Source organism: Drosophila tropicalis, unplaced genomic scaffold (genome assembly GCF_018151085.1).
Source record: "Drosophila tropicalis isolate 14030-0801.00 unplaced genomic scaffold, ASM1815108v1 contig_593, whole genome shotgun sequence".
Lineage (NCBI taxonomy): Eukaryota > Metazoa > Arthropoda > Insecta > Diptera > Drosophilidae > Drosophila > Drosophila tropicalis.
In genome coordinates this window covers 21,286,046-21,301,946 of record NW_027173070.1, presented here as the reverse complement: position 1 = coordinate 21,301,946, position 15,901 = coordinate 21,286,046, and the positions used below count along the sequence as shown (strand labels likewise).

The window sequence follows — 15,901 nt, the reverse complement described above, 5'->3', positions numbered from 1 at the left end:
AATGGATTATTTTTTTAAAAGTTAATTTATTTAGACATTAAACTACATGTTCCAAATATTGTTTTCTTATGTCAACTGGTTTGATTGCCAATAATGCCTCCTTGAATGAACTGTAGTCATCACTTTGTTCGTTTAAATATTGAATTTTACAATTTTATTTTTCACATGAGCCAGTGAGTTCCTCAGTGTGACCGTATAGCAAAAGTGTCAAAAACAGCAAACACCAATGCACATACATATATACATACATAAATGCAAACAGCTGATGTTTATTTTGTATTAAATTGCTATAAAAAATATATAAACATACATACATATAAAAACAGAGATAGAAAGACTGAGATTATTTCAATTAAATGACAAGTCATGGAGATTCACAGCTCACATTTGCTGTTTACTTGGGCGGCTGCTTCCTGCCGCCACTTCTCATTGCGAACTCATCCTCAGTTAGATCGGCCAAATGGTTAATTCCCATTTTCCAGGTGACTTCACCGCTTTCAAACTTCTTGTTATGTTCCTCAATCTTGGCCTTGGACTTCTCATACAATTTGCGACGCAACGAATCCTCCTCTGCCTCATAGATTTTGTTAAATTTGGCCTACAATAAATCCATGGATTGTTTACATTTTGATTCCTCCTCGTATATTGAGTTAATAGCTATCTAAAGGATAATACCTTATATTCTGACCACTCCTGATCTGTCACCAGTGACATGCTGTTGCTTGAAATTTTAAATGTATACTGATAAGTTTGTTTCCCTGCTCTGCGACGCCTTAAAATGACTCAGAAAACATCAAGACAAAGAAACAAAACGAGGGCGTTGCCACCCATTTGCAATTACAGTAGAACCTCTAAGCAATAAATTAACTAATTGAAATTTTGTACAATTTCCAAGTGTTTTTTATTTATTGTTTTTTTTTTTTTTGTGTTTTGTTTTGCATTCCTTTTTGTGTGTTTGTGTCGAGTGGGTGTTTGTATGTGTGTGTGTGTTGATTTTATATAATACGAAATTTAAATATATATTTATGCATTTACTTAAAAGCTAATGAATATATATGAATATACATTCCTCTTTTTTTCGTGTAATCAAAAGGTTTTTATTTTTAATTATTTATTTGCACAGTGAATTGGAATATTGACATATTTCTAAAAGTTTTTTGTTGCATTTCGTTTCGTTTTGTTTGTTTGTTTGTTTTTGTGTGTGAAGAACAAGAAAATCTTACAAACTTTTTTGCTTTTTTATTTTGTGCAAAAAAGTTGCTAGAAATAAGCTTCGAATCGTTGTGCAAACAATTAATTAATTCAAAATATTTATATATTAATATTAAGGCTTAGCAATGCATGTGATTGTTGTTTTTGTTTGTTTTGTTGCAATTGTTAATGCATTATGGAAAAGCAGAAACATTAATTATCAAAATTATTATATTGAAGGAGGAGGAGAAAGGTGAAAATGCAATTAGTTGTTGGTTGTCCTTTTGTGCCTTAGTAATTTTTACATGCTATGGCAGTTATATATATATATATATATATGTATATATATTATATTTTATGTGTATATAATATTAATTTGTTTTATGTCGGGGAGTAAATTTCGTATATGCATTTATTTAAAAAAATCAAGCACAACTACTTACAATCAAGAGAGATATATATTTGTATTTGTTTGTTATCTATATAAATGCTGAAAGTTGAAATTGAATTTTGATATTTGATGGCGTGTAATTTTTTGTTCTTCGATTCGTTCGGTTGTGTTTCTGCTTTTCTATGCATTTTTGTATAATTTATTGGGTTTTTTTTGTTGGTTTTCTTCTCGTTTATATGTATATATGTATATGTATAAACAGTTTTACGTACATAAAAATATATAATTATTATTTATATATAAAAAAACTAATACATATTTTTGTTTTTATATATATATATATATATATATATGTGTGTGTGTGTGTGTTTATGTGCTATAGCTGCTCTGTGCCAACTGGCTGCAAATTGTTTGTATTTTTTTTTTGTCAAACAAATTTTTTCTCAAAACGAACATAAAACATACAAAGCTTTTATTTTTGTTTTATTATAATTTATCAAAAAACACAAATGCATACACACACACACACACACACCCATGGACACGGAGACACACACAACACACATGCAAAAGAATATCAGAAAAGTAGTTTTTTAAAAAAATATTGCATTATATATATATAATAATAAGTTTTACGTTTTTGTATGTGCGTGTGTGTGCGTGTGTGTGTGTGTGTGTATTGTGTTGTGTTTGTGTGTATAAAAAATAAACTAGCACATAAATTACAAAAGAAATTTGATTTTTTGTCACACTGTTAGATAATTTGTCTGTTGTTTTTGCTGTTTCCGGTTGGTTTTGTTGTTGTTTTTTTCGTTTTTACTATGTAATGTTTTTACGTAGTAGATTTAAGCGCTTATAGAACTATAAGATTTGCTTTTTATAAATTGTTCATATTCATCTTAGCATTTGTAATTAAAAAACTAAATGAATTTGAAATCGTTTAAATTATACTTTCATTATTAGCTGCTCTCGTTTTGCATTTTGTTGAATTGCCTCTTCTCATAATTGTAATTAATTAATGGTTTCCTTTTCTTGTTTTGTTTCCTTTTTGTTGTGTTTATATCATATTCTGTTTCGTCGTTTGCTATATCGTTTATTTTCACTGTCGTCGTAGCCGCCGCCGCTGCTGCTGCTGCTCTGCTTAGGCCTCGGTCTTCTTCTTCTCCTTCTTCTTTTTCAAAAACGATGGCGTACGCAGACCCTTCTTCTTCTTTTTGTCTTTCTTGGGAGAACCGTCCGTGGACACATCCTGGAACCGTAATAGAAATTTGCATTGAGAATATCGTTTGCGTTAAAGTTAGTAAAAAATATTTTAAATGACCGTTAAATGTGCCCTTCGGTGCAGTGTTCAAGCTTTACGTTTCGTCATTTAGTAACGTTATAAGTAACATTACATTTAGTAACGTTACAAGTAACAAAACAAAGGTGAAAAGCAGTTTGAAAATGTAATTACGTAATCCTTGAACGGCTTATTGGTCGATGAAGATGAAGAATGTTGTCCCACTGTCTCTCTCTCTTTTTACTTACCTCTTTACTGCTCTGTGAGAAGGTGCTCAAGTGTGCCTCTGAGTGATCGCCATTTTGTACATTCTCACCTGTAAAAATTTCAATTGATTAATTACAAATATTTCATAAATTTTTCTTATATACAAGTGGACATCACAGATGTAACATAGTTGGACAAAGCACAACAGAATATGATTATTTTTATTTTGATTATATCCTTCACCTTCGCTACACATTGGACAAACTCAAAACATGAACTAACTAAACGAATATGTTTTTGTGTGAGACATAGACAATGATGTTAGTATATAATGTTATAAGCCAAACTAATTACCATGCAACTCAATACAAACATTTACAACAAGAAAAATGATAAAATTGTGGTTACCTTTGTTTGATGATGGATTTTATGGGATTTTTGTGTTTTTTAACTTATAATAAAGGTTCAATACAGAAATGAATTTAATTAATATTTTAATATATTTTTTTTAACAAAAAATGGGTGGAAAGTAAATCAAAAACATTTTATAAAATATCTCAATTGTTTCAAACAAAATCAATTAAATGAAAAACAGAAAACATAAATTCAACTTATTGAATAATTCTTATTGGTGTTTGCCTAATTAAATGCCTAATCTCATTTTGCCAGTTGCCAAATCATCGGCCAACTTTGAAATACTACTACGACAATCAATTATAGCCTTATGGTGCAGGCCATAGGCCTCCATAATGCTGGCCAATAACTTCTGAAGTTTCTGATCCAGAGAGTTAAGGAATTGCTGCAAATCATCGAGCTCAGTCTGGACTAAGGCGGCTGGCGATGGAGCTGGCGCCTGCGGCAGATTCACATAGCTATAGGTGTGGCATAGGGCCGGCGAGGAGTTGCAACGTTGAAACAGGGTCGGTGTCGGCGTTCCCAGGGGTTCACGTGTCAACTCGAAACGATGCTGCTGTTGGTTAGCCAATTGCTGGGCTATATTGTTAATCTCCTCGTCAATGACTTTTTCCAATTTAGCACGAAAATCTTGCTCTATCGCTTGGGCACAATCCGAATTACGCAGCGTTATGTTAATCAATAGCTCAATGGAACTGGTACTCAATACGGATGAATCATTGCTGCTAGTCACTCGCCGCTGACGACGTGTTCCTCCGCCTGCCGTGTTGATGGTGGTGTTTATGCCACTATCCTCCATATCAGCCTCGGGTTGTTCTCTTGCCTGAGAATCAGTAGGCAAGGCATGGTTATCGGGCAAAAAGCTACGAGACGGAGGCACTGCTGCTGCTTCTACAACTCTTTGTGGTGTGTGTAAATTGAATCCAGTTGAAAATATATCGGCCAGGGCATCTATGGAATCGTTAAGACTCGATCTACCCTCACCGCCACTTGATGTGCTGGCATTGGCAATGCTACTATAGATTCTATGCTTGTGTTTTGGTGTCGGCGGCGTCAATTCAATGTGCATCTGGGACACGTATGACGGAGACGATGGCGGAAGAGTTTCAGCTACAGTCGACTTGGTAATGCTCAGCGTTTCAAGTAGCTTACGTTTCTCCAAACTCATCGCATTGAGATCTATGAATGAGACAACCTTTTCCCGCTGTTCGGCGACACTTAGCCATATCGACTGCTGCGCTGGATGCAGCAAAATACTCGGCTCAGTTGTGCTTGGACAATTGAAGCCATAGTGTGACAGAGTGCGAAAAGGCATCTCACTAGATGATGATAAGGACGATGATGTTGTTTCGCTAGGGCGTGTAGGTGTGCTGGCAGCTACTGGTGGAGCAGCAGTGGAGGAGGAGGAGTAATTCATAGTCGTGGGCGTTTCATTAATGGGAGGATAGTTATGTTGGCTAGTCGTTTCGACCTTGTAAATTACATATATCTGTTCCTCTCTGCTTTGATATACCTCTGAGCATGTATTAAGATAATTCCGCGAATCATACAGAAAAGCATATTTATCCAATAAACTTAGAGAAATTTCTGAAATTATGTGCACGCTTGAGAATGATTGGTAAGAGGGGGTTGACAGTCCAACTGGACAAGGACACTCACATAACAGCAGACAGGACATAACAATAACCGATCGTTTTCAAACTATTATTAGAATATTACCACACAAAAAAAAACTTTTAAATTCAATTAGATGAAGATTAAAACTATTACAAACTTTCCTTTTTCGAAACACCACAAAGTTGTAAACTTATTTGGAGATTATTTTCAATAGGAACTTATTCCTAAAATCTCATTTTATACATTTTTCTCTTTACACATTCTACTTCTAGTATAAAGACAAAATTTAACATTTTTCATCAAAAATCTTAAAATAAATATTTTCTTTAACTATATAATATAGTTTATTTCTAATTTAAGTTTCACCACAACCAAAATTAAATTTAAAACTTTACAAAACCAAAATAATTATGATTTATTCAATATTTTCTTTGATAATATTTAAAACTAAAAATAATTGTATACATTAAAAATTCATTCAGTGTTTTTTTGTTTTATTTTTTTAGTACATTGTAAAGATGTTAGTAATTAACAAACAAAAAAGAGTGAAAAAAAATTATGACAAAAATCATGTTGGTTAAATTATAAAATACCATAGCCAAAGGATGCTACTTGAAAAGTTTTTTGGGTTTTTGGGGGCCCTGGAATGAACTTGAACTTGGGCACAACAGTTATAAAGTAGGCCTTCGGTTAAAAGACAAACATTTATATGGTGCTCAAAATGAATTCTTCTCATCAATCTCTAGACTCTCTTTTAATTTCTGACTGACTGGCTCACCAATATCTATATCGGATGCGGTAGTATTCTTGCGTTTCAATTGATTGTTGCGAACTGCATCTAAGGCCATTGCCTGATCATTAGTTTTATTACCAATCATTGTCTCCTCCATTATCATTTCGTTAATATCGGAAATTCTATCCTCCAACTGTTGTGAGTTTGTGGTCCGTTTAATATCCTCCAGATCACATATCAAATCGTCATCGATTAAGCTATCGCTTAAGTAATCAACATTACGTAAAATCTCTGGCGTTAACATTTTCTTTAAACTTGGATCATTGATACTGCAAAGTGAAAAGTTCTTTAAGTTTTTATCGTCTTCATCCTTAGACGGCTTAAGGGATACATTGTCATCTGATTTGGCGGCATCCTTCGATTGTTCATCATACCCAGAAATTGCATTCTTAAATTGGTTTGATTGTTGATTATTCTCCATGCCATCTTCAATGGTTCTTGAATTTTGTGCAGAGTCTAAAGAGTGTTGAGTCAGTTCAGCACGAGGGATTGATTGTCTCATTTCTTGTAAATCCCCACTAGACTCCCCCTCAAAAGATTCTCCAGAGACATTGTGTTCAACTTCTTGCCTAGCATTTGCCACAACATTAAATTCTTCAATCCCGAAGTCCTCCTGTACCTCGTGGCTTAGCGTAGGCAACAAGCTATCAATTTGAACATTGGATTCATCTATATTGAAAGCTTCCAATTCAATATCCTCCACATCAGAGCAGAATATGGATGACATTAATTGTAAATCGACTGAATTATCGTCATAGTCATCATCTAAGCTAGCATTATGCATTATCTGATTATTGTAGTCCATAGGATTTGAGTTCATCTGCTGAATATAAAATAAATTATCCGGAGTTGAACGAGCTAAAGGCATATAATTTAAATCATCATCTGCAATCGGGTCCTCCGGTGGTTGGGGAGAGAATTGTACGTCGAGGTCATTTAAATCCTCATTAAATATAATGCTACTATCTGAACTATACACCGTCTCTTCACGATGTCTTTGTTCATCTTCCAATCGTTCATAATAGAAGCTATCCGGCAGCAATATACAATGCAAATCGGGTACAACCGCATCCTCGATATCTTCCCCTATGCGTGGAGTTTGTATTTCATCCAATGCCGGCTCCTCCATAACATATAGAGTTGTATCATTGGTAAGGGTGCAGAAGGTGTTCAACACAATTTCATCATCTTGGACGTCATTGGCATGATCATTCATTTGAGGGTCCTCAGCTCCTCCCTTGCTACGCGAAGTCGATGCATTTGGTGTGTCATCCTCGGTATTATTGGTATTCTGTGTCTCATAAGGTGAATCGTCCATGCTATCTGAATCATCGGCGTCCTCAATTGTTTTTTCTACTGGCCTTGTCGAACGTATACAAAAGGCGCCACCCACTGATGTAAGCGAATATCCGGATGAATTTACCTTTACAGGGCTACCAGAAGCAGCAGACGCAGCATCATCATCTGTAGAACCTTCGCCGAAATTGTGAACCCCCGCTACCTCACGGTCTTCTGATTCGTTTAAATTTTCATGTGAATCGCGTGTAGTTACTTTCGGTTCTTCACAGATATCTTCATCGTCCTCATATTCATCATTCTCATCTTCTTCTAAACGTTCGAAGTTACTTATGCCAGTTGAAGAGTTGTTTTTGTTTACAACATTTTCTCCACCTTCCATGCGTTCTGCCTTTACGTTCCAAATTTCATCACCTTCACCTGCTGAGTCATGATTCCTTCCCATCTCCTCCCGCCGAATAGTTTCTTCTTCAGCAGACATTTCTTCAGAAGAGGAATAACCACGTTGAAATTGTGTAGAATTTTCAGTCTCTGCTATTTCCTCGTTAATGGCAATTTGATTACAGTTTTGTTCGGTCAAGCTGCTTGGACCTTGTACGGTTACTTCCTGAGCTGTCTCCAAATTGAAATTTATGCCAGGTATGTTTGTTTCAGTTTCAGACTCAATTGGATTTATGTTAAGTAAATTTTCAATATGGCTAACTACCTGAGAATGAAACTTCACATTTCTATCTTCATTCAGTTGTTCATCTGTTTGTTCATCGTCTTCTGTACTCTTATGGGAATCTTGATTAGTTGGGGGTTCCTCCTCGGCATAACTAGATTCTTCCGCTGCCTCTTCAGTGTTTAATACATAATCATCTGATGTCCTCTCTACAGTACATTCTTCTTCTGCCTCGTTTTCTTCTAATCGTACGGTTTCATCCTCCACCTGCTCCTCCTCACTGACTTCGACATTGGACTCATTATTAAAGTCAAATTCAAATGTTTCTGTGGAAAAAGAGTCTCGCACATAATTTTCAAGTTCGGCTGGTTCATCGAGACCAATAAGAAATGTACTACTCGAGAGGGTTCGATGAAGGGAACGGTCGAAAGATGCACTCGATGTGCATGGAGTAGAAATAAAGCCACCACCACATTGACGTGCCAGTTGATGGGCCGGGGGTTTGCGACGTATGGCATATGGTGATGGAGTACGAGGTGATGTATATAAATGACGATGGGGACTGGTTTTTGGACGTGGAGGCGTCGGCAAAGAGACCCACAAACGTGCCCCACTATCCCTTTGCCCCGACTGAAAGGCACAGAGTGACGAAGTGTCACTAAGCACTGGCTTCCAGTTCTTTTGATTGGGTCTCGTTGCACCAGAACGCGGCTTGAAGGCGTTGCGTATGTTTTCCTGTACAAAATTGCGTCTTTTACGTGGATTGTTGGAATAAACAAATGTTGTTGATGAAATGCTGTGCTCTAAGGAATCCACCTTAGAGGAGGCCGAGGATGAACGGGAAATAGGACGTTGACAACTTGTTGAGGCTGCTGCCAAACGAGGCACTTGTCGTATAATCACATGAGTATGAGCAGCCGGACTACATGGCGCACTAATATTATGCATCATGGACAGCGACGACAATGACGAACTTGGCGGAGGGCAAGGGGTCTTATTACCATCTGGTGGGCTATAAATGTGGGTACAAGTGGTAAAAGTCTCTTCATTGATCATATTTTCCAGCTTCGATGGTGTAATCTTGTTGCGTATGCTATGATCTATTTTTCCAAATATTTCGTCCACTTCTTTCAGATTATCCGATTCGATGCGTTGCAAGATTTCACGCTCCAAGGGTGAAAAGATATCAGTATCAGTAGTTAAAGGTTCTTGAGCTGTAGTTGATGTTGTTGCCATTTCATCATGATGAGATGCAGAGTCCGTTTCAGGCACATTTGTTCTGCTGGGACACTCGATCTCATCTACATCTTTCTCACCCAGATGATCCTTCTCTTTCTCTGTGGTGGATTCCTCCGTTTGCATTGATGAGGGTGTCACAGGTTTTTCATCATCATGTTTCTCCTCATGATCTGGATGATCCGAATCGTTAACATCCGCTTCGATTGCATCATTATCATCGTCTAAAATGTTAAGAGGCTGTGACCCTTCCGCAGTTAAAGCCGCACCATCGTTGATATTGGTTAAATTTTCAAATGTAATCGAACGAAATATTGGACAATCTTGATTCTCTTCGTCTGGTTCTGGTGTCGTGTCAAGACGTGCGTGAAGTTTTCTTGTTGTCTCAACCAATCTACCCAGGTTTTCACCTGCCAGACTGAGACTTTCCTCAAATTCTTGTAGCATTTGTGGCAGCTCATCGACAAGTTCTTTGGGCTCAGTAAGCGATGGTTCAAAGCTACAGATGCCGCCTTCGGCAAGTTGTTCTTGTTTCTCTTCATCATCTTTCTCCCCGTTTTGTTTGTTCAAAAGAGATTTTATTTCAGTCTCATCCAATGAAATTTGTACAGTATTTTCTACCTTCAAGGGTGACGCCTCACTTTCCATTTTTTCTTTGGCTTCGAAATACTCAAGATGATCCTCCCAAAGCTCCTGGAACTCTGTTTTACGATGTTGTCGCTCATCACGAGGCATTAATGGCCGTGATATGTTATTATTTAGGATTGGTTGGCCCTGCGGCCCAAAAAATTGCGTTATCTCCAAAGTAATACGACGTTCGGTTAGAGGTTGTTGGCTAAATTCATTTTCTTTCTCTTGCCAATTTCCAAAGTCCCAGATTTCGGTTATATTGGCATTGGGAGCACCTCTTGGTTGGGCATGATGACCACTGGTTGGACTAGCCGCTGGACTAGAATCCCTTAAACTAAAATCGCTTGTGGCACCCTGCGGATTAGGCACATAATTGACATCAGCGGACTCTTCGGAAAAGTTGAAACGTTCAATTAAATTGAGAAAATTGGGACCACTTGAGGTAAAGGTTTGTGTACTCGCATGAATTAAGCCTGGTGCCTGTGCTTCATAACCGAATGAATCATCCGCATCTGCCAACTCATCATCAATTTCAGGCAAAGTTGGCAATTTGCTACTGCCACTATTGCCACTGCCACTACCACTACCACTACCACTGCCACTGGCGACATCATCCTCGCTACTACTTGCCGGAGCACCGGCTGTGACACGCCGCATTTCTGGTTTCAAACGCAACAAATGATCAAAACATGACTGACACAGTTTCTCATAGCGTGGTGTGGAGAAGATCTCCTCGTAGCTGATGGCACGTTGCATGGGACGATAGTAACACGCATTGTATACCGTTGATGGCTGGACCACCGATGGCAGGTGTTTGTGCTCCAAGCGAGGTGGCTGTCGTGGCGAAACGAAGCCAAAATGTGAGACAGTACGATATGGTGAAGGTACAGATGGATTGACCTGCGTCAATGGCGGGCGACGTGGAGTACTCGATGTATTGGTAGAGATTGTACCCGTTGTCGAAGTGGCCGCGCTGCGATAATAATACTGATGATCAGGCAATTGCAAAGTACCCAAAAGAGCTAAACATATATGTGGCTGGCTACAGCCTGAAATACCACCCGAATAGACATAGGAATAGACTTCGGACGAATCGGGCATTGTTTCTACATTTTGTTCCTGTTGTTGCTCCAAGTCCAAACCATTCATTTTATTCGATAAATTTGAATTAGTGCCGCCAAATAAACCACGACGACACTTGCTAGTCGAAGAGGTAATGGAAATTGAAGCTGTTCGCTGATTCTCCTTGTCCAATTCATCGTGAAAGGTATGATCGATTCTATCATCATCATCATCGTCATCATCACTAACATCAGCAACAGATGGAACTTGTTTTACTAATAACACATCGTCAATGACTAATTGGAGGTTTTGAAAAAAAAAAAGTCCAAAAATTGATGTGTCAATTATATGCCAATAAAAACTTAAGACTCAAGAGATCGACAGATCAATCTAAAGCCAGCAATTCTTAGTTGCGGCTTTTCGAAGTAAATACGTACGTGTAGAAGGAGGAGTGTTGTGTGTAATATATTTTGTTTAAAAACTCTGAAAAATAAACACTTTTACCTAGTATAGAAACTTGGAATGGAATATGCAATAATACTAAATTCATTAACTAATCGCATATGTATTAAATTTAGATGTACATACATACAGGTAAGTATTATATCAAAAACCACATATTTTAATAGCTAGAGGGTTTTGTTATTTGGTGCAAACGCGTTTTATGTGTATTTTGGATTGTGTATATGTTGGGTTATTAAAACACCAAAATTAGTTTGCTATATATCGGATATTTTGTGAATATATACACATTAGGTGGCGAGGGGGGGTAGTAACAATTAGAGAAGTTGGGATTACACAATAATTTATATTATTGTGTTTCAAGTTACCTCGGCCAGTTGGTGGCTTGCGATTTGTAGCTGTATGAGAACGTTCGCCGTTTATAAAACTAAGTGTGGCTAAAAACATTATCGAAAGATATAAAAAACATAAACATGAATAAATAGATTCGCATCTTCAAGAACGAAAAGAAAACGAAACGTTATAAATAAAACATTCAGAGTATTGTGTAGAGAGAGACGTATAAATGTATATATAAATATTGTTAAAATTATACCTAATGTTAATCTGTATGGTGATAAAGGCATGCGGAAGTAGAAGTAGGTGAGATTAATAATGCAAAGCTATTGAAAAAGGCTAAGAAAGAGAGAGAGACAGAGTAACCAACAAAAAATACAGCTGCAGCAAATGTAAATTATAATAATAAAAAATAAAAAAAAACACTAAGAGAACTTAACGAGTCTCGCAATATCCAGTTAAACTTTAGCTTTAAATGAACAGTTTAATATGTGGTCACACTCTCTCTAAGTGTTGGAAAACATTACAAGGAATGGTTGCCCTTTATCGAACAGCCACACAAAATATGGTCACATTTTGCAGAAATGTTGAGTAACAAAAATTTGACTCTTTATTTAGTTAACTGGACATTGAAAAAAAGCATAATTCAAATAATAAACTATTATGAAAGGCAGTTTTATGAAGTGTATGCAAAATAGTGTGTAATGTAGTAATGGCTGAACTTTCTATAAACTATTTAGTTGGTGTATTGGTTGAACTACACACTAAGACCACTCACTCACCTCTCAAATGAAAATTTAAACTGTGTTTTGTGTATATTTTTGTTTGGTTTTGTTTTGGATAGAAATTAGTGTAGATTTTGAGAAGCGCAGCACAGAGGAGAAGGAGGAGAAGAGCAGCAGCAGTGTAGTTCGAAAAAGTAGTAGGTAGTAGTAGTAGTACTTAGTAGAAGTAGGTGGTAGGTAGATAGTTGTGTGTTGAGCTCTTCGTTGCGTTTTTTTGTTGCTGATTGTTCACCTTTTTCTACACACATTTCTCCAACAACAACAACAATAATTGTGTTTTTTTCGGATTAATTCATTTCTGTTTTGTGCTAACTAATTATAAATTAAAGTACTTTGTACAATTTGTAGATTATTGCTTGATTGAGCCGCCAATTCATTTGCGCTTTTGTTCCGCTACACATCGGAAGGATTTAGGAAGTAAGGAAGGAATGAACAATAACAATATCACAAATTTTGAGTTACAATTTGCCAAATTGATACAGAGAAACAAAACTAAGCAAAATTCAACAAAATTACAACAAAATTATTGTAAAAAAACAAAAACTGCAGCTGTAATAAGTTGTTGTAAGAAGTTTTAAGTGTAGGTAGGATCCGGAAATTGGATAAAACTTTTTTTTACGGTGCTGTTTGTTGTTCTCTTTGTTGATTGAAACAAATGAAAAATCACTTAATACACGAACAGCAGTTTCCTTTTTTTGTTGTTGAACAACGTAAAAGATTTAAAAGATAATATATATAAATTATAGAAAAGAAGTTGAAACGGTATCAAGGGCTACGAGTACTTTTTTGTTAACTGTTTTGTAAGTGTGTGTGTGTGTGTGTGAAGTCGGTGGAAATATAGACGCCATTCAATAAAACCAAAAAGAGAAAAAGAGTTTAAACAAAAATAGCATAAAATATTAATAATGTTAAAATAAATAATCAAACTAGTATAAATCAAATAAAAACAAACTAAGAACTAACTAATAAACTGTAACTAAAAACATGTTAAAGTGTAAAAAAAAAAAAAAAAAAACTTAGAAATAAATACAAAAAATTAAACAAAATCGTAAACATTTTCTTGTTGCATTTTTTTCCATGATTTTGAATGATAACGGATAAAGTAGACATAACGCACAACAGATCACATCTTTATGCATATCTGTGACAATTGTGTTTTTTTTTTTTTTTTTTTTTTATATTGTTGTTGATGTAATGTATAAAACATAAAACAAAAAGATCGGTTTTGAAGGAGGGTGTTTTTTTGGTGTATGGGGGGAAACATGGAACATAAATTGGACTTACCATCGCTCAGCACAACTTCCGCTTGGCTGGGAATGGGCGCTTGCTGCGTTTGAATCTGTATGACTTGGTGCTCTGCGGGAATAATAATTGAAATTAAATATATTTTCCCAAAAGCAAGTTTTAATTTTCGTTTTTTTACCGGTCTCTGGTTCGCTTTGTGCATGTTTTGCATGAGCCAAGGCTCCGGCTGCTTGCATTGAGTTAAGGGCCTCTGATTCCGAGAAATCCGTATCAGTATCTGTAATATTATTGAAAATTATTAAGAGCCTCTTCAGTTTATCTTTTAGAGAATGAATCGGAAAAGATAAAACAGCTAACTAAATAATCTAATCGGTATACCTAGTGTATTCCAACTGATTCAAACAAAACCTCTAAATGAAAATTAATTTTAACAAATTTTAGATAAGGTTTCAAATTTGTCATCTTGTTGATAATAGAAATCAAACCGAGTTTCCTCTTTGGACTGAGAGAAGAGGCATTTTCTTTGAATCAATTGCAATGCTTGCAACTTACATTCCCCATGGATACTCTTCTTTTTGCGTTCCACAGTCCGCTTGTACTCATTCAGTTCATCATCTGTCACATTATCGAATGGATTCTTGGCATAAGGAGCCTTATATACAGTTGCATTATGCTGGAAGCCACGCTGAATGATGCCCTTAGAGGCAGCACCCATTAGCACAACATGATCGCCGGCCTGCGAGACAGTGGCATCTTTGATGCGATTCGCCTCATCCCAGGTGACGCCTTCCAAGATGTGTGACTGTGGACCAGCGGAAATTTTATCCGCACGACGGTTATCCTTGATCTAAATGAAAGCAAAGCGTATTAAGTATATTTAATTCAATATTTTCTTAGCTATTTGTACTAACTTGTTGTTGAACGCGTTTAAATTCCTTGGTAGTGGTTCCAGCTGGCACAAATTGTAATGGATCTTCGATCCGTACTGGCGTTGAATGGGTGGGTGAACCCTCGGCGACCCACTACAAGTTTATTGTTTGTTCACAGTTCAGAAGAAAAACATTGGTTTTTGGACATAACATTGGATGGGGGAAAACGGGTGGCAGGGAAGGAAAGAACGATCAATGCAAAATAGAGAAAAGAAAGAGAAAGAAATTTGTCTTTAATACCAAATATTATATGTAGACTTAATTATAAAAGGTGTAAGTATTGATATGGGAAGACAATCCTCTTAGTTTCTAACGATTTTCGTATAAAGCTTATTGTAAATATTATTCAGATGAAATTTGTAAAACATTCCACATGTGATATTGATGTTCAATTAAATAAGTAACCAAAAAATAATGTAACATAAGAATAAAACAAGCAAGAAAATGACTTTGTGCCTTAAAAAAGAGGAGATCAAAATCAAAAATTAACAAAACAAAATAAAACATGCAAAGAAAAAGACAATTTTTGTTTAATATGAAATTAAATTCATATATCTATATGATGACAAAATGATTATAGTAGTATATGGAATGAATTTTCGGTTATTATATTATCTATTAATACAAAATTTCTTTCTCTTTCTTTGCATTGTTCTTGAAATGAAACGAAAGGCAATTCTTAAGAGGGAAGGCACAAAATCATTAAGGAGCCAGTCAGAAAAAATAGTTTTTCTATTCTTTTTGTCACATTTATTTTTGATTTAAGCGAAATTACAATATATAGTTTTTCGTTAAGCAGTTAAATTGTGTTTAATATATTAAAAATATAAATTTATATATGGGAATATTGTTTACTAATTGGATGCCGTTTTTTCCTTAAATACTATAAAGAATAATATTGTTTTTGCGCTTTTTTGTTAGTTCGCTTTCTCTTATAAAGTAAAGAGAGAAGGGAAAAGGCTTTTACAAAAAAATGAAAATTGTTGATGGAATGTTTTATCTGCTGCTAACTAAAGGTAGGTAAAATGAATTGCCCTAAACTCTTTTTCAATTTGTGTTTTTTTGTGTGACCCAGCAGTTGGTCTTGCCGCTTTAGTTAGTTTCTATTTTCCCTCAATCTCCTTTAGGTTAGCCGACACCTTTTTTTCATCTTTTGTTGCCTTCATATCTTTAAATGTTATAATCTCTACCTTTGTGATTTTCTTGGGATCTGGCGTGCCGGTTTCCAGAACTTCAACCTTTTGATACACATTGGGTGAGTTAAGCCAGCGGCTGCGATCTCCGCCTTTGCGTATATCGCCCTTCTTCCAAATTCTGCAGAAAAAACAAAGAGAAATAGAGATTAAGAGCTAAATTAATCAAAT

At 35.9% G+C, this 15,901-nt stretch overlaps 3 protein-coding genes across 8 annotated transcripts in view; all 3 read right to left on the bottom strand.

The window, feature by feature from the left end:
* Window positions 1-233: 233 nt before the first annotated feature.
* cer (crammer) lies at window positions 234-814 on the bottom strand. Of its 2 annotated transcripts, XM_068289410.1 has the most exons (3): window positions 676-814; window positions 386-598; window positions 234-287 (listed from the first exon to the last, which is right to left on the bottom strand). In XM_068289410.1, exons 1-2 carry the CDS (start codon window positions 712-714, stop codon window positions 395-397), a joined length of 243 nt encoding a protein of 80 aa, XP_068145511.1. In that variant the 5' UTR covers window positions 715-814; the 3' UTR covers window positions 234-287; window positions 386-394. The 2 variants fall into 2 exon arrangements, with proteins under 2 accessions (XP_068145511.1, XP_068145510.1); XM_068289409.1 differs by having other exon boundaries at window positions 234-598.
* A 130-nt stretch (window positions 815-944) lies between these two features.
* Window positions 945-15,901, bottom strand: part of hts (adducin 1-like protein hts) — a 37,841-nt gene continuing 22,884 nt past the window's right edge. The window contains exons 6-13 of one of the 5 annotated variants that reach the window (XM_068291629.1): window positions 15,728-15,851; window positions 14,520-14,630; window positions 14,161-14,455; window positions 13,787-13,885; window positions 13,648-13,719; window positions 11,611-11,679; window positions 3,110-3,177; window positions 945-2,831 (exon numbers count right to left, since the gene is read on the bottom strand). In XM_068291629.1, the coding sequence (XP_068147730.1) occupies window positions 2,724-2,831; window positions 3,110-3,177; window positions 11,611-11,679; window positions 13,648-13,719; window positions 13,787-13,885; window positions 14,161-14,455; window positions 14,520-14,630; window positions 15,728-15,851 (946 nt within the window). In that variant the 3' untranslated portion in view covers window positions 945-2,723. Of the gene's footprint in view, window positions 2,839-3,109; window positions 3,178-3,545; window positions 5,070-11,610; window positions 11,680-13,647; window positions 13,720-13,786; window positions 13,886-14,160; window positions 14,456-14,519; window positions 14,631-15,727; window positions 15,852-15,901 lie in introns of those variants that run through there. The other 4 variants (XM_068291628.1, XM_068291631.1, XM_068291630.1 and 1 more) reach the window with 4 other exon arrangements.
* On the bottom strand, window positions 5,595-11,197 carry LOC137578001 (uncharacterized). The gene has a single exon (XM_068291626.1). The coding sequence runs from the start codon at window positions 10,865-10,867 to the stop codon at window positions 5,816-5,818; it is 5,052 nt and encodes a 1,683-aa protein (XP_068147727.1). The 5' UTR covers window positions 10,868-11,197; the 3' UTR covers window positions 5,595-5,815.